The sequence below is a fragment of the Oncorhynchus mykiss genome, chromosome 2 (genome assembly GCF_057628025.1).
Source record: "Oncorhynchus mykiss isolate SJ-2025 chromosome 2, ASM5762802v1, whole genome shotgun sequence".
NCBI classification, from domain to species: domain Eukaryota; kingdom Metazoa; phylum Chordata; class Actinopteri; order Salmoniformes; family Salmonidae; genus Oncorhynchus; species Oncorhynchus mykiss.
Window position 1 is genome coordinate 541,672 of NC_143023.1, and position 26,385 is coordinate 568,056.

The following is a 26,385-nucleotide window of genomic DNA, read 5'->3' on the forward strand; positions in this document are numbered from 1 at the left end:
ACATATCAAAGAATATCATACCAGTCAACATAGCAAAGAATATCATACCAGTCAACATATCAAAGAATATCATACCAGTCAACATATCAAAGAATATCATACCAGTCAACATATCAAAGAATATCATACCAGTCAACATAGCAAAGAATATCATACCAGTCAACATATCAAAGAATATCATACCAGTCAACATATCAAAGAATATCATACCAGTCAACATATCAAAGAATATCATACCAGTCAACATATCAAAGAATATCATACCAGTCAACATATCAAAGAATATCATACCAGTCAACATAGCAAAGAATATCATACCAGTCAACATATCAAAGAATATCATACCAGTCAACATATCAAAGAATATCATACCAGTCAACATATCAAAGAATATCATACCAGTCAACATAGCAAAGAATATCATACCAGTCAACATATCAAAGAATATCATACCAGTCAACATATCAAAGAATATCATACCAGTCAACATATCAAAGAATATCATACCAGTCAACATATCAAAGAATATCATACCAGTCAACATATCAAAGAATATCATACCAGTCAACATATCAAAGAATATCATACCAGTCAACATATCAAAGAATATCATACCAGTCAACATATCAAAGAATATCATACCAGTCAACATATCAAAGAATATCATACCAGTCAACATATCAAAGAATATCATACCAGTCAACATATCAAAGAATATCATACCAGTCAACATATCAAAGAATATCATACCAGTCAACATAGCAAAGAATATCATACCAGTCAACTTTGGTGAAAAACACCTTAGCAAAAAAATTTACATTCTCCCAAAATGTGTGTCCGTCCCCCCCCCGCCCCCCCCTCCATGCCAAATCTAAAGCCAGATTCTCTCACCTTTTCCCAGATTACCAAAAAAGTCAAATGCATAAAAACATTGAAAATGTTTTTGTCCTTGAAATTGACCCAAACTACTTACAAACTTCAAATCAGTTAATATATTTTCCTTTTAGAAAATGAAAGCCATTATGTTTTAAAACTAGGGCTGTCAAAGTTAACTCGTTAAATAACGCGTGACATTTGTAATTCCGTAAAAACAAAATTGGACACCGTTAGTCTCCTTTCTTCATCACACGGAACCTTCTGAGCGCTCGTTTCCGCACGGACCGTTTTAAGCGCAACACACAACACGCTCTCTGCCTGGTCACCTCAGTCAGTGTGACCTCGGTCTCAGTAGCGCTGTCGGGCTCTTGTGGTGCACGACGCGCATAGCTTTGAACAACAGTTAAAAGGAAAACTGACATGAAGTTCAACCATAAACACATTCCCAGGCGTTTCTTTAGATAACAGCAAAAACATACATTTGTACAAAAGCGGTTAGCTTACTTATGCTAACGCTAGCTAGCTAACCAAACTAAAATGTTTACAATGCATTGCCCTGATTGCATCTGGAATCAACCAGCTAGCTAACTTCCCACAAAAACATTAAATCCATCCCATTTACCTAACGTTACCGTTTTAGTTTTCAGGTTAAGTTCAGAAAAATATCCCAATTCTAGTAGCAGCTTGTGACTAGTTGGTGTTGAAGAACATGGATCAGTATCCTAGGCTAGATCTAATAGTTGTATTATATTTGACAAGACCTCAGACCTGTCTGATCGGTTGTTAATTGGACATGTTTAAAATCTCTGTCTCCATGGATACAGTTCTAGTTTCCTTATAGTCAACACTCCAATCAGAAATTGGCAGAACACTCATTTAGAATGCCTGAAGCTTTCAGGACGTGAGTGTGTGTGTGGCAAATGAGGAAGTGTTAAACTTCAAGAACATTGATAAGAGGGAGTAGAGGCCGACTGAAACATTGGGAGCGTTAACATCTATGTTCGCCGTTTATAGTTTAAAATGCCATTAAAAACATTCATACAGGTGATTTTGTCTCTTGCCCTTACAATTCAAAACATAGTATGTCTATAACTCAATGCACTGCTTTTTAAAATGATTTTTTTTAGGGCCAAATTTAATAAAAAAAAAATATATATATATATATATATATTATATATATATATATATATTACTAATGCTATTAACTAACTATTAATTATTTGAATCGTTTGACAGCCCTATTTAAAAACTAAACAAATTCACTTTTGCAAATGATTTCCTTTCTGGAAAATGTTTCAACTTAGTATGCTGTTATGGTAGCCATGCAATAACTGCACTCAGGAAGAGAAGTGCACTTAATTGGAATTAAACATTTTAAAAAAGGACCAAACTTATTTAATACACTTCAGAGTACTCTGTTCCACCTCATCCCCCTCTTCTTGTTCCACCTCTCTTTGATCAGTTTGGCAAGTTCACTTGTTCTCAGCTGTAGAACTCCAGCTCCCAGAATCCTCAGCTCTCCAGAAAACCAATAATTCGATTGCATCATTTCCCCACTGCTTCCTCTCCCCCAGTGTCACGGTGACCAGGAATCAAATGCACCATCACCACTATACACATACTAAGGTCCTGTTTGAATCCATTTGATCGCACTATAAAACGGTTCTGTACCGTATGTACAAAAGTCACTCGGGCTCCGTGTGGCTCTCAGAACTTGAAGAGGTTGATAAAGCCTTGTGGAGAAACAGGCTTACAGCAGCTCTCTGTGTTGTTGGCTGTGCAAGGGTGGTTTGTATCCTGAAACCACACAGAGAGAGAAAGAATTTAGTATAGTGAATTAATTCTAAAGAAACAGAAATAACTGTCTAATTACTACTATGTAATAAGTGTTACTTGTATTTGAATAGAGAGAGAGAAAGAGAGAAAGAGAGAGCGAGAGCAAGAGAGAGTGATGTTGGAATGAGAGATGTTGAAGTGTTCCCAACACTACCTTCCAGAAGTGGATGTGGCAGTGTGTGACCCAGAGAGAGACAGAGATGATGGAATGAGAGATGTTGAAGTGTTCCCAACACTACCTTCCAGAAGAGGATGTGGCAGTGTGTGACCCAGAGAGAGACACAGAGAGAGACATGTTGGAATGAGAGATGTTGAAGTGTTCCCAACGCTACCTTCCAGAAGAGGATGTGGCAGTGTGTGCAGAACTGCAGGGTTTCACTGTATTGCTCTCTGACAGGGTAGCAGCGACACAGCTTAAAGTACATCTTCTTCCACTCCAACTGGCCCTTGTCTGACACCATCAGACGCTTACGGATCTGCACAGAGAACACACACACACACACAACCTTGAGTCATGTTTAACTCCAAATGCTTGCAGCTTTTGATATCTGCACTGCAACAAAATAAAACACACACACACACAAAAAGAGATGCATTCAGTTTTAGAGTTAGGAGCTAGGGTTAGGAGCTAGGGTTAGGAGCTAGGGTTAGGAGCTAGGGTTAGGAGCTAGGGTTAGGAGCTAGGGTTAGGAGCTAGGGTTAGGAGCTAGGGTTAGGAGCTAGGGTTAGGAGCTAGGGTTAGGAGCTAGGGTTAGGAGCTAGGGTTAGGAGCTAGGGTTAGGAGCTAGGGTTAGGAGCTAGGGTTAGGAGCTAGGGTTAGGAGCTAGGGTTAGGAGCTAGGGTTAGGAGCTAGGGTTAGGAGCTAGGGTTAGGAGCTAGGGTTAGAGTTAAGGTTAGAATTAGGGTTAGGAGCTAGGGTTAGGAGCTAGGGTTAGGAGCTAGGGTTAGGAGCTAGGGTTAGGAGCTAGGGTTAGGAGCTAGGGTTAGGAGCTAGGGTTAGAGTTAAGGTTAGAATTAGGGTTAGGAGCTAGAGTTAAGGTTAAGGAAAATAAGATTTGAAATGTGTCCCCACAAAGTTAGTTATGACTGTGTGTGTGTATATATATAAATACCAGTCTGTACCTGTCTGTCAGTGAAGTGGTACTGGCAGAGCCTCTTCCACAGCAGCCTGTCCTCAGTGAGTTGTCCCAGGTCTGGAGTCACCTGTCCCAAACTGACCAGGTCCCTGCCATCTGACAGACGCTCCATGATGTTCAGCTGCAGGCTGGCAGGCAGGTCTGTTAGGGTCATACCCTTAGACACAGGCTGGAGGGGGGGGACACAACAGTGGGTTAACTGCCTGTTCAGGGGCAGAACGACAGATTTGTACCTTGTCAGCTCGGGGGTTTGAACTTGCAACCTTCCGGTTACTAGTCCAACGCTCTAACCACTAGGCTACCCTGCCGCATCTACACTCTAACCACTAGGCTACCTGCCTCCTCTACACTCTAACCACTAGGCTACCCTGCCGCCTCTACACTCTAACCACTAGGCTACACTGCCGCCTCTACACTCTAACCACTAGGCTACCCTGCCGCCTCTACACTCTAACCACTAGGCTACCCTGCCGCCTCTACACTCTAACCACTAGGCTACACTGCCGCCTCTACACTCTAACCACTAGGCTACCCTGCCGCCTCTACACTCTAACCACTAGGCTACCCTGCCGCCTCTACACTCTAACCACTAGGCTACCCTGACACCCCTTCCACATAAGGTGGAAGCTTCTGGTTCGGCTTCCTTTCTACCTTCAGCAACAATATATTCCTTATATCCATTCTTATTAAAGCATCTCTAGTCCTGGGGGGTGTCAGTGATTGGCTGAATTAGTCCTGGGGGGTGTCAGTGATTGGCTGAATTCCAACTAGCTGGGTCTCACAGGTCTAAAACAACAAAGGTAAATCCAGAAACGTAGAGATGCCTGCAGGATCCCAGGACCAGAGTGGCTCCATTCTAATATAGTCTTTCATTTCCTTGACAGATTCCTTATGATCCTGTAAAAGATTGGGGGCTCAACCCTGTTGATCTGAATGTTGTCTAGCTGTTATTGCCACTGTAGAATGTTCTCCATGCTAACTAACTAGCTGTGCCTGTCCTACTCACCCTGTTGATCTGAATGTTGTCTAGCTGTTATTGCCACTGTAGAATGTTCTCCATGCTAACTAACTAGCTGTGCCTGTCCTACTCACCCTGTTGATCTGAATGTTGTCTAGCTGTTATTGCCACTGTAGAATGTTCTCCATGCTAACTAACTAGCTGTGCCTGTCCTACTCACCCTGTTGATCTGAATGTTGTCTAGCTGTTATTGCCACTGTAGAATGTTCTCCATGCTAACTAACTAGCTAACTAGCTGTGCCTGTCCTACTCATCCTGTTGATCTGAATGTTGTCTAGCTGTTATTGCCACTGTAGGATGTTCTCCATGCTAACTAGCTAACTAACTAGCTAACTAGCTGTGCCTGTCCTACTCACCCTGTTGATCTGAATGTTGTCTAGCTGTTATTGCCACTGTAGAATGTTCTCCATGCTAACTAGCTAACTAACTAGCTGTGCCTGTCCTACTCATCCTGTTGATCTGAATGTTGTCTAGCTGTTATTGCCACTGTAGGATGTTCTCCATGCTAACTAGCTAACTAACTAGCTGTGCCTGTCCTACTCACCCTGTTGATCTGAATGTTGTCTAGCTGTTATTGCCACTGTAGAATGTTCTCCATGCTAACTAGCTAACTAACTAGCTAGCTGTGCCTGTCCTACTCACCCTGTTGATCTGAATGTTGTCCAGCTGTTGTTGCCACTGTAGAATGTTCTCCATGCGATGGACCCAACAGTTGATGTTCCCCACCAGAACAGACTTCCCCATATCCTGCACCAGACCACACAGAGACACGTACAGGGTCTGAAGGAGCTCCTTGATGGGCCGAACATTCTGCTGGTCACCGAGGACTGTGGAGGGAGAGGACAAGAGAAACATTTTTCAGCAACTCTCAGAAATACAAATGGAAGTAGATTTCAATAGTACTTCTAAACTTTGTATTATGAATGTGTTATTTAATTTTTAAAAAGGACACATCGTGTCAGAGCAGTTAATACACATGGTGTTCCCTTGGTAGTGCTATTTACACCAGCCATTCTAGATCTACCAATGGGTTCATAACATTTCCTAAACAACATGAACCTTTGTTTAGCCTGAAGGAACATCTAGTTTACACAGGAGGACTGTGTGTTGACTGTTATCATTTCCACTGAGAACCATTATGTAGTGGCCATGATTCATTACACCTTCTAGTGGCCATGATTCATTACACCTTCTAGTGGCCATGATTCATTACACCTTCTAGTGGCCATGATTCATTACACCTTCTAGTGGCCATGATTCATTACACCTTCTAGTGGCCATGATTCATTACACCTTCTAGTGGCCATGATTCATTACACCTTCTAGTGGCCATGATTCATTACACCTTCTAGTGGCCATGATTCATTACACCTTCTAGTGGCCATGATTCATTACACCTTATAGTGGCCATGATTCATTACACCTTCTAGTGGCCATGATTCATTACACCTTCTAGCGGCCATGATTCATTACACCTTCTATCATGAAAAACACCCCGGTCAGCGAGCTGATGGTTCAATGGGTTTTGATGACATTTACATGACCTGGTCTCTTGAGCATGATAAGAGGAAGTATGGAGGTCGTAATGCTCCCCAGACCTGGTTGTTGACATGATTAGAGGAAGTGTGGAGGTCATAATGCTCCCCAGACCTGGTTGTTGACATGATTAGAGGAAGTATGCAGGTACACAATAATAAACTAGGAAGTCATGAAGAAATGAAGAGAGAGGGGAGAAAGACCGGATTTGAGATTCAAACAGAAAGCGAGCTCACCTTTCTGCACCACTCTCTCCAGGATGTTCATGTAATTTTTCTGAGCCACTCCGCTGAGCGAGGGCAGCTGGGACTTGGCAATGAGCTCCAGCAGCTAGAAAGAGAGACAGAGAGAGAGAGAGACAGAGAGAGAGACAGAGAGAGACAGAAAACAGACATAAATATCAGCAGGCCTACTGTCAGACTCACAGACTCTCTGTGTTCCTCCATTACTTACTGTTTGCTATGCTTCTCTGTCTCTGCGTCACAAATAGCAAGGGCCTGGTCAAAAGCAGTGCACTATGGGCCCTGGTCAAAAGCAGTGCGCTACAAAGGAAATAGAGTGCCATTTGGGACTCAAGCTGTTCTTCCATGACTGACTGCTTATTATGGTTTTTCTCTCTGTATGTGTAGGAAGACAGACTGAGCTCATTTCAAAACAACCTCCAGGTCTCTAACTATCACCAGACTGTTGGAACGGAGGAGGTGTCTCCTGGTCTCTATCAGCAGACTGTTGGAACAGAGGAGGTGTCTCCTGGTCTCTATCATCAGACTGTTGGAACAGAGGAGGTGTCTCCACGTCTCTATCAGCAGACTGTTGGAACAGAGGAGGTGTCTCCTGGTCTCTATCATCACACTTTTGGAACAGAGGTGGTGTCTCCACGTCTCTAACTATCATCAGACTGTTGGAACAGAGGAGGTGTCTCCACGTCTCTAACTATCAGCAGACTGTTGGAACGGAGGAGGTGTCTCCACATCTCTAACTATCAGCAGACTGTTGGAACGGAGGAGGTGTCTCCACGTCTCTATCATCAGACTGTTGGAACGGAGGAGGTGTCTCCACGTCTCTAACTATCATCAGACTGTTGGAACGGAGGAGGTGTCTCCTGATCTCTAACTATCATCAGACTGTTGGAACGGAGGAGGTGTCTCCACGTCTCTATCATCAGACTGTTGGAACGGAGGAGGTGTCTCCACGTCTCTAACTATCATCAGACTGTTGGAACGGAGGAGGTGTTTGGAAACTCTGCACCTGGCTAGAACTCTCTAGCCCCATCATGACTCAGTGGATACACAGACACATTCTTGAAAGGGAACATCTATGCATGAATCCTATAAGGGCTTGAGAGCGTGCTCGTGTGTGTGTGTGTGTGTGTGTGTGTGTGTCTCCCCCTATGTGTTTACATGCCTACAGTATCCCTGTCACTTTAAAGAAGCCACTAGAACACTGTTCCCACTGGCTGTGGCAGTTTGTCTTGCCCAAGCCCTGGCTGGGGCAGGGTGTCTCTAGTCCAACACAGTGTACACCACAGCATCTAGTCCAACACAGTGTACACCACGGCATCTAGTCCAACACAGTGTACACCACGGCATCTAGTCCAACACAGTGTACACCACGGCATCTAGTCCAACACAGTGAACACCACAGCATCTAGTCCAACACAGTGTACACCACAGCATCTAGTCCAACACAGTGTACACCACGGCATCTAGTCCAACAGTGTACACCACGGCATCTAGTCCAACACAGTGAACACCACAGCATCTAGTCCAACACAGTGTACACCACAGCATCTAGTCCAACACAGTGTACACCACAGCATCTAGTCCAACACAGTGTACACCACAGCATCTAGTCCAACACAGTGTACACCACAGCATCTAGTCCAACACAGTGTACACCACAGCATCTAGTCCAACACAGTGTACACCACAGCATCTAGTCCAACACAGTGTACACCACAGCATCTAGTCCAACACAGTGTACACCACAGCATCTAGTCCAACACAGTGTACACCACAGCATCTAGTCCAACACAGTGTACACCACAGCATCTAGTCCAACACAGTGTACACCACAGCATCTAGTCCAACACAGTGTACACCACAGCATCTAGTCCAACACAGTGTACACCACGGCCAGGACAGGGGTGGCATGTGTGGCATGCAACAACAGACACAGCTACTGACACCATGGAGAAACTGGTCCTTACACCAGTCTGGACAGGACATGTGACCATTGTCAGCACCCCCCCCCCAAACAAAACACAAGAGCCCCTTAAGGCGTCCACATGCTTCCCATCCCAAACAGTTTACGCATATCAATAAAGAATATACTGTGTATAATGACCACATTCAGTGGCGTTTCTGTTCTTTTGTCTCAAGGCAAGCCTCAGGTCGGGGGCCCTCAGGTCGGGGGCCCTCAGGACGGGGGCCTCAGGACGGGGGCCCTCAGGTCGGGGGGCCTCAGGTCGGGGGGCCTCAGGTCGGGGGGCCTCAGGTCGGGGGGCCTCAGGTCGGGGGGCCTCAGGTCGGGGGCCTCAGTCGACGCCCCTTCGCCAGTGATTGGTCAACAGTAGGAGTTCTTCAGTTGAAGGGTTTGTTTTCATTCGTCGAATATCAAAATCGTTTTCATGCAACAAAAAAAAAATCCACTTGAAAAATATTAAAACAAACATCTTTGTTAGATTGTAAAATTGTACAACTAAGATCTCCTCTGTAAAAATGAATGACAGATTGGGGGCGGATCCCGAGTGGCGCAGTGGTTTAAGGCGTCACTACAGACCCGGGTTCGTTCCCAGGCGGTGTCACAACCGGTCGTGATCGGGAGTACCATTGGGCGACGCACAATTGGCACAGCGTCGTGCGGGTTAGGGGAGGTGCTTTACTTGGCTCATCGCGCTCTAGCGTCTAGCTTGTGGCGGGCCGGGCACCTGCAGGCTGACTCGGACGGCAGTCGAACAGCGTTTCCTCCAACACATTGGTGCGGCTGGCTTCCGGGTTAAGCGGACGGGGTGTTGTGAAGTGCAGTTTTGGCGGGTCATGTTTCAGAGGACGCATGACTCGACCTTCGCCTCCCGAGCACGTAGGGGAGTTGCAGCGATGAGACAAGATCATAATTGAGAAAAAAGGAGGTCAAATAAAACAATCATAATAATTAATTACAGATTTATTGAGTTATCTGCGATTAATTCTGACTATTTTTAGGAAGTGTATAATGGCTACAGCATCTCAAAATGGACGCATTTTTCTCATTTTTCAAGCGAAGGTCTTTTATTGAGTTCGGCTAGGCGCCAGCCAAACTGAAGCATGCGGAAGGCTTTACCCTCCCCTCAACCTCCCTCAAGTGTCTGAGTGTGCCTCTCCTCTCCTTTCCATCCACCCCCCCCTACCTCTTCACAGCCCCAACAAGTGTCTGTGCGTGGAGGAATGGCAGCAGTAGGTCAGGACATTGTGTATGTGTGTGTGTACTTATAGCCTCCACTCTACACTAACTAACCGTCAACGTAGGTTTTGTGGGTCTCCATTTCCACTAACCCAGAGAGTATTGTAGGTTTTGTGGGTCTCCATTTCCACTAACCCAGAGCGTATTGCAGGTCTTGTGGGTCTCCAGTTCCACTAACCCAGAGAGTATTGCAGGTTTTGTCGGTCTCCATTTCCACTAACCCAGAGAGTATTGCCTAATAGATCAACAACGTAGCTGTGTTTCCATGATCGTTGTTGTGTCACCCTATGGGCCCTGCTTAAAAAGTAGTGCACTACATTATATAGGGAATACGGTGGCATTTGGGGTCCCGGACAAAGTAGTGCACTACATTATATAGGGAATACAGTGGCATTTGGGGTCCCGGACAAAGTAGTGCACTACATTATATAGGGAATACGGTGACATTTGGGACGCAGTGGTAAACCTGATCGGTGTGGGGTAAACCTGATCGGTGTGGGGTAAACCTGATCGGTGTGGGGTAAACCTGATCGGTGTGGGGTGAACCTGATCGGTGTGGGGTGAACCTGATCGGTGTGGGGTGAACCTGATCGGTGTGGGGTGAACCTGATCGGTGTGGGGATAAACCTGATCGGTGTGGGGTAAACCTGATCGGTGTGGGGTAAACCTGATCGGTGTGGGGTAAACCTGATCGGTGTGGGGTAAACCTGATCGGTGTGGGGTAAACCTGATCGGTGTGGGGTAAACCTGATCCTGTGGGGTAAACCTGATCCTGTGGGGTAAACCTGATCGGTGTGGGGTGAACCTGATCGTGTGGGGTGATCGGTGTGATCGGTGTGGGGTGATCGGTGTGGGGTAAACCTGATCGGTGTGGGGTAAACCTGATCGCTGTGGGGTGATCGGTGTGGGGTAAACCTGATCGCTGTGGGGTGATCGGTGTGGGGTTAACCTGATCGGTGTGGGGTAAACCTGTGGGGTAAACCTGATCGGTGTGGGGTAAACCTGATCAGTGTGGGGTAAACCTGTGGGGTAAACCTGATCGGTGTGGGGTAAACCTGATCGGTGTGGGGTAAACCTGATCGGTGTGGGGTAAACCTGATCGGTGTGGGGTGATCGGTGTGGGGTGAACCTGATCGGTGTGGGGTAAACCTGTGGGGTAAACCTGATCGGTGTGGGGTAAACCTGATCAGTGTGGGGTAAACCTGATCGGTGTGGGGTAAACCTGATCGGTGTGGGGTGAACCTGATCGGTGTGGGGTGAACCTGATCGGTGTGGGGTGAACCTGATCGGTGTGGGATAAACCTGATCGGTGTGGGGATAAACCTGATCGGTGTGGGGTAAACCTGATCGGTGTGGGGTAAACCTGATCGGTGTGGGGTAAACCTGATCGGTGTGGGGTAAACCTGATCGGTGTGGGGTAAACCTGATCGGTGTGGGGTAAACCTGATCGGTGTGGGGTAAACCTGATCGGTGTGGGGTAAACCTGATCCTGTGGGGTAAACCTGATCCTGTGGGGTAAACCTGATCGGTGTGGGGTGAACCTGATCGTGTGGGGTGATCGGTGTGATCGGTGTGGGGTGATCGGTGTGGGGTAAACCTGATCGGTGTGGGGTAAACCTGATCGCTGTGGGGTGATCGGTGTGGGGTAAACCTGATCGCTGTGGGGTGATCGGTGTGGGGTTAACCTGATCGGTGTGGGGTAAACCTGTGGGGTAAACCTGATCGGTGTGGGGTAAACCTGATCAGTGTGGGGTAAACCTGTGGGGTAAACCTGATCGGTGTGGGGTAAACCTGATCGGTGTGGGGTAAACCTGATCGGTGTGGGGTAAACCTGATCGGTGTGGGGTGATCGGTGTGGGGTGAACCTGATCGGTGTGGGGTAAACCTGTGGGGTAAACCTGATCGGTGTGGGGTAAACCTGATCGGTGTGGGGTAAACCTGTGGGGTAAACCTGATCGGTGTGGGGTAAACCTGATCGGTGTGGGGTGATCGGTGTGGGGTAAACCTGATCGGTGTGGGGTAAACGGTGTGGGGTAAACGGTGTGGGGTAAACGGTGTGGGGTAAACGGTGTGGGGTAAACGGTGTGGGGTAAACGGTGTGGGGTAAACGGTGTGGGGTAAACCTGATCGTGTGGGGTAAACCTGATCGGATTACCTAAGATATTATTCTGATGATCGTCTGTACTTACTGTTCAGAATATTCTAGTTCTCTTTTAAATCAACAGAGAGAGAGATGTGTTCAAAGCAGACCACCAAACACACACCGTATCTCTCTCCCTCACAGAGTCTCTCTCGCTCCCTCACAGGCCGCTGTGAGTTAAGAGAATATCTCCAAAGAGCCTCTTGTCTGGAGAGAAGTGATAAGGCCCAGAGAGAGAGAGAGACAGCAGAGACAGAAACAGCAGAGAGAGACAGACAGAAACAGCAGAGAGAAAGAAAGCAGAGAGAGAGAAAGAGAGACAGCAGAGAGAGAGAGACAGCAGAGAGAAACAGCAGAGAGACAGCAGAGAGAAACAACAGAGAGAAACAGCAGAGAGAAACAACAGAGAGACAGCAGAGAGAAACAACAGAGAGACAGCAGAGAGAAAGAGACAGCAGAGAGAAACAGCAGAGAGACAGCAGAGAGAAACAACAGAGAGACAGCAGAGAGAAAGAGACAGCAGAGAGAAACAGCAGAGAGACAGCAGAGAGAAACAACAGAGAGACAGCAGAGAGAAACAGCAGAGAGAAACAACAGAGAGACAGCAGAGAGAAACAACAGAGAGACAGCAGAGAGAAAGAGAGACAGCAGAGAGAGAGAAGAGAGCGAGCAAGAGACCTACACGCCCAGGACATAACACAGCCCTTTAAACACCCCTCAGTACTGTGTCTGAGGTTAACCCTTTAAAAAGGTTAAAACCCCTACTCTCTGTGGTAACACCCTTTAATGTTCAACATTACATTAGTATGAATGCACAATGTGATATTTGTCATTTTCCTAAGGTGACGCCGAAGGACAATTCACATCCTCAGATGGACAATAAAGTTATATTCCCATCTCATAGGAATCCTCAGATGGACAATAAAGTTATGTTCCAATCTCATAGGAATCCTCAGATGGACAATAACGTTATATTCCAATCTCATGGGAATCCTCAGATGGGCAATAAAGTTATATTGCAATCGCATAGGAATCCTCAGATGGACAATAAAGTTATATTCCCATCTCATAGGAATCCCCCGATGGACAATAAAGTTATGTTCCTATCTCATGGGAATCCCCCGATGGACAATAAAGTTATATTCCAATCTCATGGGAATCCCCCGATGGACAATAAAGTTATATTCCAATCTCATAGGAATCCTCAGATGGACAATAAAGTTATATTCCAATCTCATGGGAATCCCCCGATGGACAATAAAGTTATATTCCAATCTCATAGGAATCCTCAGATGGACAATAAAGTTATATTCCAATCTCATGGGAATCCCCCGATGGACAATAAAGTTATGTTCCAATCTCATGGGAATCCCCCGATGGACAATAAAGTTATATTCCAATCTCATGGGAATCCCCCGATGGACAATAAAGTTATATTCCAATCTCATGGGAATCCCCCGATGGACAATAAAGTTATATTCCAATCTCATAGGAATCCTCAGATGGACAATAAAGTTATATTCCAATCTCATAGGAATCCCCCGATGGACAATAAAGTTATGTTCCTATCTCATAGGAATCCCCCGATGGGAACATAACTTTATTGTCCAATCTCATAGTAATCCCTTCATGATGATTTAACACAGGAGTAGAAGGGAGAAGTCAACCCACCCGTACGACATAGTTGAACCTCCGGTTGTCCTTGATGGCACTGCAGAAGTCCAGCCGGTTGAACGCTTCTCCCAGAGTGCAGTAACCATGACGCTGGGATAATTAGGAACGATCGGGTATTAGTGTCTGGTTCACGGGCAACAGGGTATACAGTAACTGTTTAGAATGACTATGTTAATAAAGAGACAGTCCTTCCTTCCTTCCTCCCTCCCTCCCTCCCTTCCTTCCTTCCTTCCTTCCTTCATCCCTTCCTTCCTTCCTTCCTTCCTTACCTCTTTAGTGCTTCCTTTGTGAACGTAAATCCATTTCTCTTTGTGGAAATCTGTAGGAAAAAGGAGAGTGTGTTTGAGGACATACATTTTTTTTAAAGACTGAGCATCACCGTGGAGACGACCATTTCCTGTGTAAAATGTCTTTATAATGTCATTGGCCGGTACTGTAGGTTAAACTTACAGGGAATCTTTGCGTTGTTGTTCATGAAGTCTTTCCTTCTCTTCTTGGCTGCCATGTCGTATGTAACAGACAGACGCAGATTCTCCTGGAAGCATTCGTCCTCTGTTTTGCAATAGCTGGAAGACAGACCATACATCCTGTTAGCAATAGCTGGAAGACTGACCATACATCCTGTTAGCAATAGCTGGAAGACAGACCATACATCCTGTTAGCAATAGCTGGAAGACAGACCATACATCCTGTTAGCAATAGCTGGAAGACAGACCATACATCCTGTTACCCATAGCTGGAAGACAGACCATACATCCTGTTAGCAACAGCTGGAAGACAGACCATACATCCTGTTAGCAACAGCTGGAAAACAGACCATACATCCAGTTACCCATAGCTGGAAGACAGACCATACATCCAGTTACCCATAGCTGGAAGACAGACCATACATCCAGTTACCCATAGCTGGAAGACAGACCATACATCCAGTTACCCATAGCTGGAAGACAGACCATACATCCAGTTACCCATAGCTGGAAGACAGACCATACATCCTGTTAGCAATAGCTGGAAGACAGACCATACATCCTGTTAGCAACAGCTGGAAGACAGACCATACATCCTGTTACCCATAGCTGGAAGACAGACCATACATCCTGTTAGCAACAGCTGGAAGACAGACCATACATCCTGTTACCCATAGCTGGAAGACAGACCATACATCCTGTTAGCAACAGCTGGAAGACAGACCATACATCCTGTTAGCAACAGCTGGAAAACAGACCATACATCCAGTTACCCATAGCTGGAAGACAGACCATACATCCAGTTACCCATAGCTGGAAGACAGACCATACATCCAGTTACCCATAGCTGGAAGACAGACCATACATCCAGTTACCCATAGCTGGAAGACAGACCATACATCCAGTTACCCATAGCTGGAAGACAGACCATACATCCTGTTAGCAATAGCTGGAAGACAGACCATACATCCAGTTACCCATAGCTGGAAGACAGACCATACATCCTGTTAGCAATAGCTGGAAGACAGACCATACATCCTGTTACCCATAGCTGGAAAAGAGACCATACATCCTGTTACCCATAGCTGGAAGACAGACCATACATCCTGTTAGCCATAGCTGAAAGACAGACCATACATCCTGTTAGCCATAGCTGGAAGACAGACCATACATCCTGTTAACAATAGCTGGAAGACAGACCATACATCCTGTTAGCAATAGCTGGAAGACAGACCAGACATCCTGTTAGCAACAGCTGGAAGACTGACCATACATCCTGTTAGCAATAGCTGGAAGACAGACCATACATCCTGTTACCCATAGCTGGAAGACAGACCATACATCCTGTTAGCAACAGCTGGAAGACAGACCATACATCCTGTTACCCATAGCTGGAAGACAGACCATACATCCTGTTAGCAACAGCTGGAAGACAGACCATACATCCTGTTAGCAACAGCTGGAAAACAGACCATACATCCAGTTACCCATAGCTGGAAGACAGACCATACATCCAGTTACCCATAGCTGGAAGACAGACCATACATCCAGTTACCCATAGCTGGAAGACAGACCATACATCCAGTTACCCATAGCTGGAAGACAGACCATACATCCAGTTACCCATAGCTGGAAGACAGACCATACATCCTGTTAGCAATAGCTGGAAGACAGACCATACATCCAGTTACCCATAGCTGGAAGACAGACCATACATCCTGTTAGCAATAGCTGGAAGACAGACCATACATCCTGTTACCCATAGCTGGAAGATAGACCATACATCCTGTTACCCATAGCTGGAAGACAGACCATACATCCTGTTACCCATAGCTGGAAAAGAGACCATACATCCTGTTACCCATAGCTGGAAGACAGACCATACATCCTGTTAGCCATACCTGAAAGACAGACCATACATCCTGTTAGCAACAGCTGGAAAAGAGACCATACATCCTGTTAGCAATAGCTGGAAGACAGCCCATACATCCAGTTACCCATAGCTGGAAGACAGACCATACATCCAGTTACCCATAGCTGGAAGACAGACCATACATCCTGTTAGCAATAGCTGGAAGACAGACCATACATCCAGTTTAGCAATAGCTGGAAGACTGACCATACACCCAGTTACACATCTGGTGTACAAAAAGCTACATTTATGCACTTTAAACAAACAAAAAATGGGTGAGTTTTATCATTGAATGAAATGTTTTTAAAAATGGCTCATTTGAGATAATTGTTTTCCAAACAGGTGGGCATATAGTTGGCTTCAAACTGCCTGGAGTCAGGTTCCACTGTAATTCCAACAGACGTCGTCTAATCCCATCACTTGTACAGTAGTTATTTATAGCACAATGATTAACGAGTAGGAACACAGGCTCAAAACACACAATAACAACAACAATAGCCGTCTCCTGCTTAGCCGTAGTTTTAACAGCAAGAGCGAATACCGTATTGTGATTAAACGTCACATTAGGTTTCTATCACTTATCTATTTATCGCTTATTTTAGAGGTAGACTGAATGTCCAATTGTCAATATGAATATATTTTTTCTCCTTCTCCGTCCCCCTGCCGCAATCTCTCAATTGAAGGGGATTTATTGGTATGGGAAACATGTGTTAACATGGCCAACGCAAGTGAACTAGATAATAAACAAACGTGTCTCTCTCTCTATCGCTCTCTCAGAGCATTTCATGGAAAACTCCTTGGATAACTTGATGGCGCACTTCAGTTGTTCTCGATGTCACTAGCTGGTGTCGATGCTGCTCAAGACTAAATGTATCAGGAAGCACAAACACAACAAAAAAATAAACTCAGTTTCCGATACTGACCTCACGTCTGAGTCATTGCTGTTTTTGTCGTCTAAAGAATAGTTTTTCCATCCTTCTTCAGTTTTAACCCAGCTCTGACCCGGGGACCGCCAATCCTGTCCTAGAAAAGGCATTCTCGACAGTTTAAAAATCAACAACGCCGAAAGAAAATGGTAGTTCTGACTTTATGTTGAAGAACGTTAAATGTTGTAAGATACAGGTTTGTTTTTGTCTCCCGTCTGGTCTTCAATAAAGTGTCTGATGTGTTGTCTAGTATTGTGAGTGCGCGGCGGCCCTTTTTATTCTCCTGTGAACAATCCGGAAAGTCAACACTTGAGCTCCTCCCCCCTTTTTGGAAACTGTGCGGCAACACGTGGCTTTGTTTATCTTCTTCGCTATTGCAAAACGACCCAGGGAAGGAATACTGTCAACCACAGTGGGGGTTTAGGGGGCAAATGTCCTGTGCTGGAAGATACATGAACCATTTTATACTGCTGAATCGGAGCTTTTTCATTTGACCTTGACACAACAAGCCTTTCTTGATGACGTAGTTAAAATAATCTTATCCGTTTCTGTAAAATTCCCCTGACTCATCCCTGGAAGTTAAAAATGAAGTCTCTTCTCAGGATTCTGCTAGAGTACAGGGTTACATTGGGGGGGAAACAAGATGTATAAGGGGGGAGGGAGGTAAGTGGAGCCGCACTCTAGGAAAACATACACCAAACTAATAATTCCACCAAATATTTAGGAAGAGGTCATCATTTCATGGAGTCTGTGAAGGAAGAAACCACTTGGAAAAAGTGGTAAGCAAGTGGTAAGCAAGTTATGTGCATCGATTTTCACCAAGTCAGATGAATGTATTAGGCTGGAAGTTTCCTTGTAGCTCTGTGGGCTAGTAGTTTGCCTTGGGGTAAGTTTAGCCAATGGCCTTGGAGTATCCAATGGTTGAGTCAATGGCCTTGGGGTAAGTTTAGCCAATGGCCTTGGAGTATCCAATGGTTGAGTCAATGGCCTTGGAGTATCCAATGGTTGAGTCAATGGCCTTGGAGTATCCAATGGTTGAGTCAATGGCCTTGGAGTATCCAATGGTTGAGTCAATGGCCTTGGAGTATCCAATGGTTGAGTCAATGGCCTTGGAGTATCCAATGGTTGAGTCAATGGCCTTGGAGTATCCAATGGTTGAGTCAATGGCCTTGGAGTATCCAATGGTTGAGCCAAAGGCCTTGGAGTATCCAATGGTTGAGCCAATGGCCTTGGAGTATCCAATGGTTGAGTCAATGGCCTTGGAGTATCCAATGGTTGAGTCAATGGCCTTGGAGTATCCAATGGTTGAGCCAAAGGCCTTGGAGTATCCAATGGTTGAGCCAATGGCCTTGGAGTATCCAATGGTTGAGTCAATGGCCTTGGAGTATCCAATGGTTGAGCCAAAGGCCTTGGAGTATCCAATGGTTGAGTCAATGGCCTTGGAGTATCCAATGGTTGAGCCAAAGGCCTTGGAGTATCCAATGGTTGAGCCAATGGCCTTGGAGTATCCAATGACTTCCGGCGCCGACAGAGATGGCCGCCTCGCTTCGCGTTCCTAGGAAACTATGCAGTTTTTTGTTTTTTTACGTGTTATTTCTTACATTACTACCCCAGGTCATCTTAGGTTTCATTACATACAGTCGAGAAGAACTACTGAATATAAGATCAGCGTCAACTCACCATCAGTACGACCAAGAATATGTTTTTCGCGACGCGGACGCGGATCCTGTGTTCTGCCTTACAAACAAGACAACGGAGTGGATCCTAAGCAGCGACCCAAAAAAACGACTCCGAAAGAGAGGGAAACGAGGCGGTCTTCTGGTCAGACTCCGGAGACGGGCACACCGTGCACCACTCCCTAGCATTCTTCTTGCCATTGTCCAGTCTCTTGACAACAAGGTTGATGAAATCCGAGCAAGGGTAGCATTCCAGAGGGACATCAGAGACTGTAACGTCCTTTGCTTCACTGAAACATGGCTCACTGGAGAGACTCTATCCGAAGCGGTGCAGCCAACGGGTTTCTCCACGCATCGCGCTGACAGAAACAAACATCTTTCTGGTAAGAAGAGGGGCGGGGGCGTATGCCTCATGGCCAACGTGACATGGTGTGATGAAAGAAACATACAGGAACTCAAATCCTTCTGTTCACTTGATTTAGAATTCCTCACAATCAAATGTAGACCGCATTATCTACCAAGAGAATTCTTCCCCTTACACTGTGTACAAGACAGTAGTTTTGGAATTGTTAGTTAGATTACTTGTTATTACTGCATTGTCGGAACTAGAAGCACAAGCATTTCGCTACACTCGCATTAACATCTGCTAACCATGTGTATGTGACAAATACATTTGATTTGATTTGATTTGATTTGGTTGAGCCAATGGCCTTGGAGTATCCAATGGTTGAGCCAATGGCCTTGGAGTATCCAATGGTTGAGCCAATGGCCTTGGAGTATCCAATGGTTGAGCCAATGGCCTTGGAGTATCCAATGGTTGAGCCAATGGCCTTGGAGTATCCAATGGTTGAGCCAATGGCCTTGGGGTATCCAATGGTTGAGCCAATGGCCTTGGAGTATCCAATGGTTGAGCCAATGGCCTTGGAGTATCCAATGGTTGAGTCAAAGGCCTTGGAGTATCCAATGGTTGAGCCAATGGCCTTGGAGTATCCAATGGTTGAGCCAATGGCCTTGGAGTATCCAATGGTTGAGCCAATGGCCTTGGAGTATCCAATGGTTGAGCCAATGGCCTTGGAGTATCCAATGGTTGAGCCAATGGCCTTGGGGTATCCAATGGTTGAGCCAATGGCCTTGGAGTATCCAATGGTTGAGCCAATGGCCTTGGAGTATCCAATGGCTGAGCCAATGGCCTTGGAGTATCCAATGGTTGAGCCAATGGCGTTGGAGTATCCAATGTTTGAGCCAATGGCCTTGGAGTATCCAATGGTTGAACCAATGGCAAGTTGAGGAAATGTAAGTATTTTCTTCCCAGGTATAATGCAAAGCATTAGAACAGAACAGACTGGGTAACTGGAGTCTCAGTAGAACAGACTGGGTAACTGGAGTCTCAGTAGAACAGACTGGGTAACTGGAGTCTCAGTAGAACAGACTGGGTAACTGGAGTCTCAGTAGAACAGACTGGGTAACTGGAGTCTCAGTAGAACAGACTGGGTAACTGGAGTCTCAGTAGAACAGACTGGGTAACTGGAGTCTCAGTAGAACAGACTGGGTAACTGGAGTCTCAGTAGAACAGACTGGGTAACTGGAGTCTCAGTAGAACAGACTGGGTAACTGGAGTCTCAGTAGAACAGACTGGGTAACTGGAGTCTCAGTAGGACAGACTGGGTAACTGGAGTCTCAGTAGAACAGACTGGGTAACTGGAGTCTCAGTAGAACAGACTGGGTAACTGGAGTCTCAGTAGAACAGACTGGGTAACTGGAGTCTCAGTAGAACAGACTGGGTAACTGGAGTCTCAGTAGAACAGACTGGGTAACTGGAGTCCCAGTAGAACAGACTGGGTAACTGGAGTCTCAGTAGGACAGACTGGGTAACTGGAGTCTCAGTAGAACAGACTGGGTAACTGGAGTCTCAGTAGAACAGACTGGGTAACTGGAGCCTCAGTAGAACAGACTGGGTAACTGGAGTCTCAGTAGAACAGACTGGGTAACTGGAGTCTCAGTAGAACAGACTGGGTAACTGGAGTCTCAGTAGGACAGACTGGGTAACTGGAGTCCCAGTAGAACAGACTGGGTAACTGGAGTCTCAGTAGAACAGACTGGGTAACTGGAGTCTCAGTAGAACAGACTGGGTAACTGGAGTCTCAGTAGAACAGACTGGGTAACTGGAGTCTCAGTAGAACAGACTGGGTAACTGGAGTCTCAGTAGGACAGACTGGGTAACTGGAGTCTCAGTAGAACAGACTGGGTAACTGGAGTCTCAGTAGGACAGACTGGGTAACTGGAGTCTCAGTAGAACAGACTGGGTAACTGGAGTCTCAGTAGAACAGACTGGGTAACTGGAGTCTCAGTAGGACAGACTGGGTAACTGGAGTCTCAGTAGAACAGACTGGGTAACTGGAGTCTCAGTAGAACAGACTGGGTAACTGGAGTCTCAGTAGGACAGACTGGGTAACTGGAGTCTCAGTAGAACAGACTGGGTAACTGGAGTCTCAGTAGGACAGACTGGGTAACTGGAGTCCCAGTAGAACAGACTGGGTAACTGGAGTCTCAGTAGAACAGACTGGGTAACTGGAGTCTCAGTAGAACAGACTGGGTAACTGGAGTCTCAGTAGAACAGACTGGGTAACTGGAGTCTCAGTAGAACAGACTGGGTAACTGGAGTCTCAGTAGGACAGACTGGGTAACTGGAGTCTCAGTAGAACAGACTGGGTAACTGGAGTCTCAGTAGGACAGACTGGGTAACTGGAGTCTCAGTAGAACAGACTGGGTAACTGGAGTCTCAGTAGAACAGACTGGGTAACTGGAGTCTCAGTAGGACAGACTGGGTAACTGGAGTCTCAGTAGAACAGACTGGGTAACTGGAGTCTCAGTAGAACAGACTGGGTAACTGGAGTCTCAGTAGGACAGACTGGGTAACTGGAGTCTCAGTAGAACAGACTGGGTAACTGGAGTCTCAGTAGGACAGACTGGGTAACTGGAGTCCCAGTAGAACAGACTGGGTAACTGGAGTCTCAGTAGAACAGACTGGGTAACTGGAGTCTCAGTAGAACAGACTGGGTAACTGGAGTCTCAGTAGAACAGACTGGGTAACTGGAGTCTCAGTAGGACAGACTGGGTAACTGGAGTCTCAGTAGAACAGACTGGGTAACTGGAGTCTCAGTAGAACAGACTGGGTAACTGGAGTCTCAGTAGGACAGACTGGGTAACTGGAGTCTCAGTAGAACAGACTGGGTAACTGGAGTCTCAGTAGAACAGACTGGGTAACTGGAGTCTCAGTAGAACAGACTGGGTAACTGGAGTCTCAGTAGAACAGACTGGGTAACTGGAGTCTCAGTAGAACAGACTGGGTAACTGGAGTCTCAGTAGAACAGACTGGGTAACTGGAGTCTCAGTAGGACAGACTGGGTAACTGGAGTCTCAGTAGGACAGACTGGGTAACTGGAGTCTCAGTAGAACAGACTGGGTAACTGGAGTCTCAGTAGAACAGACTGGGTAACTGGAGTCTCAGTAGAACAGACTGGGTAACTGGAGTCTCAGTAGAACAGACTGGGTAACTGGAGTCTCAGTAGAACAGACTGGGTAACTGGAGTCTCAGTAGAACAGACTGGGTAACTGGAGTCTCAGTAGAACAGACTGGGTAACTGGAGTCTCAGTAGAACAGACTGGGTAACTGGAGTCTCAGGAGAACAGACTGGGTAACTGGAGTCCCAGTAGAACAGACTGGGTAACTGGAGTCTCAGTAGAACAGACTGGGTAACTGGAGTCTCAGTAGAACAGACTGGGTAACTGGAGTCTCAGTAGAACAGACTGGGTAACTGGAGTCTCAGTAGGACAGACTGGGTAACTGGAGTCTCAGTAGAACAGACTGGGTAACTGGAGTCTCAGTAGAACAGACTGGGTAACTGGAGTCTCAGTAGGACAGACTGGGTAACTGGAGTCTCAGTAGAACAGACTGGGTAACTAGAGTCTCAGTAGAACAGACTGGGTAACTGGAGTCTCAGTAGAACAGACTGGGTAACTGGAGTCTCAGTAGAACAGACTGGGTAACTGGAGTCTCAGTAGAACAGACTGGGTAACTAGAGTCTCAGTAGGACAGACTGGGTAACTGGAGTCTCAGTAGAACAGACTGGGTAACTGGAGTCTCAGTAGGACAGACTGGGTAACTGGAGTCTCAGTAGAACAGACTGGGTAACTGGAGTCTCAGTAGAACAGACTGGGTAACTGGAGTCTCAGTAGAACAGACTGGGTAACTGGAGTCTCAGTAGAACAGACTGGGTAACTGGAGTCTCAGTAGAACAGACTGGGTAACTGGAGTCTCAGTAGAACAGACTGGGTAACTGGAGTCTCAGTAGAACAGACTGGGTAACTGGAGTCTCAGTAGAACAGACTGGGTAACTGGAGTCTCAGTAGAACAGACTGGGTAACTGGAGTCTCAGTAGAACAGACTGGGTAACTGGAGTCTCAGTAGAACAGACTGGGTAACTGGAGTCTCAGTAGAACAGACTGGGTAACTGGAGTCTCAGTAGAACAGACTGGGTAACTGGAGTCTCAGTAGGACAGACTGGGTAACTGGAGTCTCAGTAGAACAGACTGGGTAACTGGAGTCTCAGTAGAACAGACTGGGTAACTGGAGTCTCAGTAGAACAGACTGGGTAACTGGAGTCTCAGTAGAACAGACTGGGTAACTGGAGTCTCAGTAGAACAGACTGGGTAACTGGAGTCTCAGTAGGACAGACTGGGTAACTGGAGTCTCAGTAGAACAGACTGGGTAACTGGAGTCTCAGTAGAACAGACTGGGTAACTGGAGTCTCAGTAGAACAGACTGGGTAACTAGAGTCTCAGTAGGACAGACTGGGTAACTGGAGTCTCAGTAGGACAGACTGGGTAACTGGAGTCTCAGTAGAACAGACTGGGTAACTGGAGTCCCAGTAGAACAGACTGGGTAACTGGAGTCTCAGTAGAACAGACTGGGTAACTGCAGTCCCAGTAGAACAGACTGGGTAACTAGAGTCTCAGTAGAACAGACTGGGTAACTGGAGTCTCAGTAGAACAGACTGGGTAACTGGAGTCTCAGTAGAACAGACTGGGTAACTGGAGTCTCAGTAGAACAGACTGGGTAACTGGAGTCCCAGTAGAACAGACTGGGTAACTGGAGTCTCAGTAGAACAGACTGGGTAACTGCAGTCCCAGTAGAACAGACTGGGTAACTGCAGTCTCAGTAGAACAGACTGGGTAACTGGAGTCTCAGTAGGACAGACTGGGTAACTGGAGTCTCAGTAGAACAGACTGGGTAACTGCAGACCAGATGAGACCAGAGGAAACGAGGGGAAACCAGACGAGACCAGATGAGACCAGAGGAGACCAGATGAGACCAGACGAGACCAGATGAGACCAGAGGAGACGAGATGAGACCAGACGAGACCAGAGACCAAATGAGACCAGAGGAGACCAGATGAGACCAGAGGAGACCAGATGAGACCAGAGGAGACCAGTTGAGACCAGATGAGACCAGACGAGACCAAAGGATACGAGATGAGACCAGAGGAGACCAGACGAGACCAGAGGAGACCAGATGAGACCAGACGAGACCAGATGAGACCAGAGGAGACCAGAGGAAACCAGATGAGACCAGACGAGACCAGATAAGACCAGAGGAGACCAGAGGAGACCAGATGAGACCAGATGAGACCAGACGAGACCAGATAAGACCAGAGGAGACCAGAGGAGACCAGATGAGACCAGACGAGACCAGATGAGACCAGATTAGACCAGACGAGACCAAAGGAGACCAGATGAGACCAGAGGAGACCAGACGAGACCAAAGGAGACCAGTATGTGATGTGATGTGTTGTGATGTGATGTGTTGTGATGTGATGTGTTGTATTTTGATATGATAAGATATGATATGATGTTTTATGATGTGAAATGAAGTGTTATGATATTTTGTGCACACACAAATGCACACTTCCAGTCGGATGCACACTCTGAAACGCTAACTATACATTCATAATGTTCTGTTTCTTTGTAACGTTGAGCAACGTGACAGTTGTTCTTCTCCCCCCTCCCCCCCTGCAAAGTTACGCCCGGCACCAGATGCAACCAGAGCAGGGGCTTTCCTAGAGGTCCATGTGGATGACATTTTCCTTGTTGAAACAGGACAACATTACAGAAACACCAGACTGGTGTGGCGGGACCAAACACATCCAAACATCCAATCATCATAGAATAAGACAACACAACACGTATATATTATTGACTGGTAATCAGGTCAGTTAGTAGAGCATGGCTCTTGCAATGTCAGGATAGTGGGTTGGATTCCCAGGACCCACCATACGTAAACAAAAGCAGATATATCCTGATTGTTTAAAAAAATTATCAAACACTGATGAACAGAACTGTCTGATTCCTCTCTCTCTCTCTCTCTCTTTCTCTTTCTCTTTCTGTCTCTCTCTTTCTCTCTCTCTGTCTCTGTCTCTCTGTTTCTCTCTCTCCCTCTCTCTCTCTGTTTGTGTTATGGCTGTCAGACAGCACCTGACCCTCTCTCTCTCTCTGCTCTCTCTCTCTCTCTCTCTCTCTCTCCTTCTGTCTCTCTCTCGCTCTCTCTCTGTCTCTCTCTCTCTGCTCTCTCTCTCTCTCTCTCTCTGTCTCTCTCTCTCTGCTCTCTCTCTCTCTCTCTCTATGCTCTCTCTCTCTCTCTCTGTCTCTCTCGCTCTCTCTCTCTCTGTCTCTCTCTCTGTCTCTCTCTCCGTCTGTCTGTGTTTGTGTTGTGGCTGTCAGACAGCACCTGACCCTCCCGTCTCTCTCTCTCCTCTCCACCTGTTGTTGTCCCTCTTCAGTTGAATCAGTTTCATCATCTCTCAGGTGGTCTTGTGAAACTGTTCCTCCCTGTGGGCTCCGGGCTGTCACATCTGCCTGTCATGAAGCCAGTGTAGCAGCCGGCAGTCCACACGACTCACGTGGTGTAATGTTTCCCCCTCTCCTGTTTGTTTACTAAAATAACCCCAGATCATCTATACTTTCCAGCACTCCTTCTGCCCCCCTCTCACCCCTCCATCCCTCCATCCTTCACTCTATCCCCTCACCCCTCACCCTTTACCGGTTGGCACGGAACAATCTGGTTTTCAAAGAAATGTCAGTTGAGATCCGATAATAACTACTACCTGCGTATGTACTGTACATGAATGGAGGGGTTGTGTAACATTCACCTTATTCCGCCACTCATGACTTTGGGCTGTCACGAGACTGTCATTTACTCAGCATAGACGTTGGGCTGTCATGAGACTGTCATTTACTCAGCACAGACAGTTGGGCTGTCACGAGACTGTCATTTACTCAGCATAGACGTTGGGCTGTCACGAGACTGTCATTTACTCAGCATAGATGGTTGGGCTGTCACGAGACTGTAATTTACTCAGCATAGACGATGGGCTGTCACGAGACTGTCATTTACTCAGCATCATAGACGTTGGGCTGTCACGGGACTGTAATTTACTCAGCATAGACGTTGGGCTGTCACGAGACTGTCATCTACTCAGCATAGACGTTGGGCTGTCACGAGACTTTCATTTACTCAGCATAGATGTTGGGCTGTCACGAGACTGTCATTTACTCAGCATAGACGGTTGGGCTGTCACGAGACTGTCATTTACTCAGCATAGACGTTGGGCTGTCACGAGACTGTCATTTACTCACCATAGACGGTTGGGCTGTCACGAGACTGTCATTTACTCAGCATAGAAGGTTGGAC

The 26,385-nt window shown here is 46.4% G+C and overlaps 1 protein-coding gene across 2 annotated transcripts; it reads right to left on the reverse strand.

The window, feature by feature from the left end:
- Positions 1-672: 672 nt before the first annotated feature.
- On the reverse strand, positions 673-17,261 carry LOC149984741 (F-box only protein 32-like). Of its 2 annotated transcripts, none has more exons than XM_090215812.1 (9): positions 16,960-17,261; positions 14,108-14,223; positions 13,927-13,976; positions 13,655-13,747; positions 6,639-6,732; positions 5,509-5,693; positions 3,835-4,017; positions 3,045-3,188; positions 673-2,673 (listed from the first exon to the last, which is right to left on the reverse strand). In XM_090215812.1, exons 1-9 carry the CDS (start codon positions 17,070-17,072, stop codon positions 2,584-2,586), a joined length of 1,068 nt encoding a protein of 355 aa, XP_090071938.1. In that variant the 5' UTR covers positions 17,073-17,261; the 3' UTR covers positions 673-2,583. The 2 variants fall into 2 exon arrangements, with proteins under 2 accessions (XP_090071938.1, XP_090071939.1); XM_090215813.1 differs by lacking the exon at positions 16,960-17,261 and adding an exon at positions 16,026-16,046.
- Positions 17,262-26,385: the final 9,124 nt, after the last annotated feature.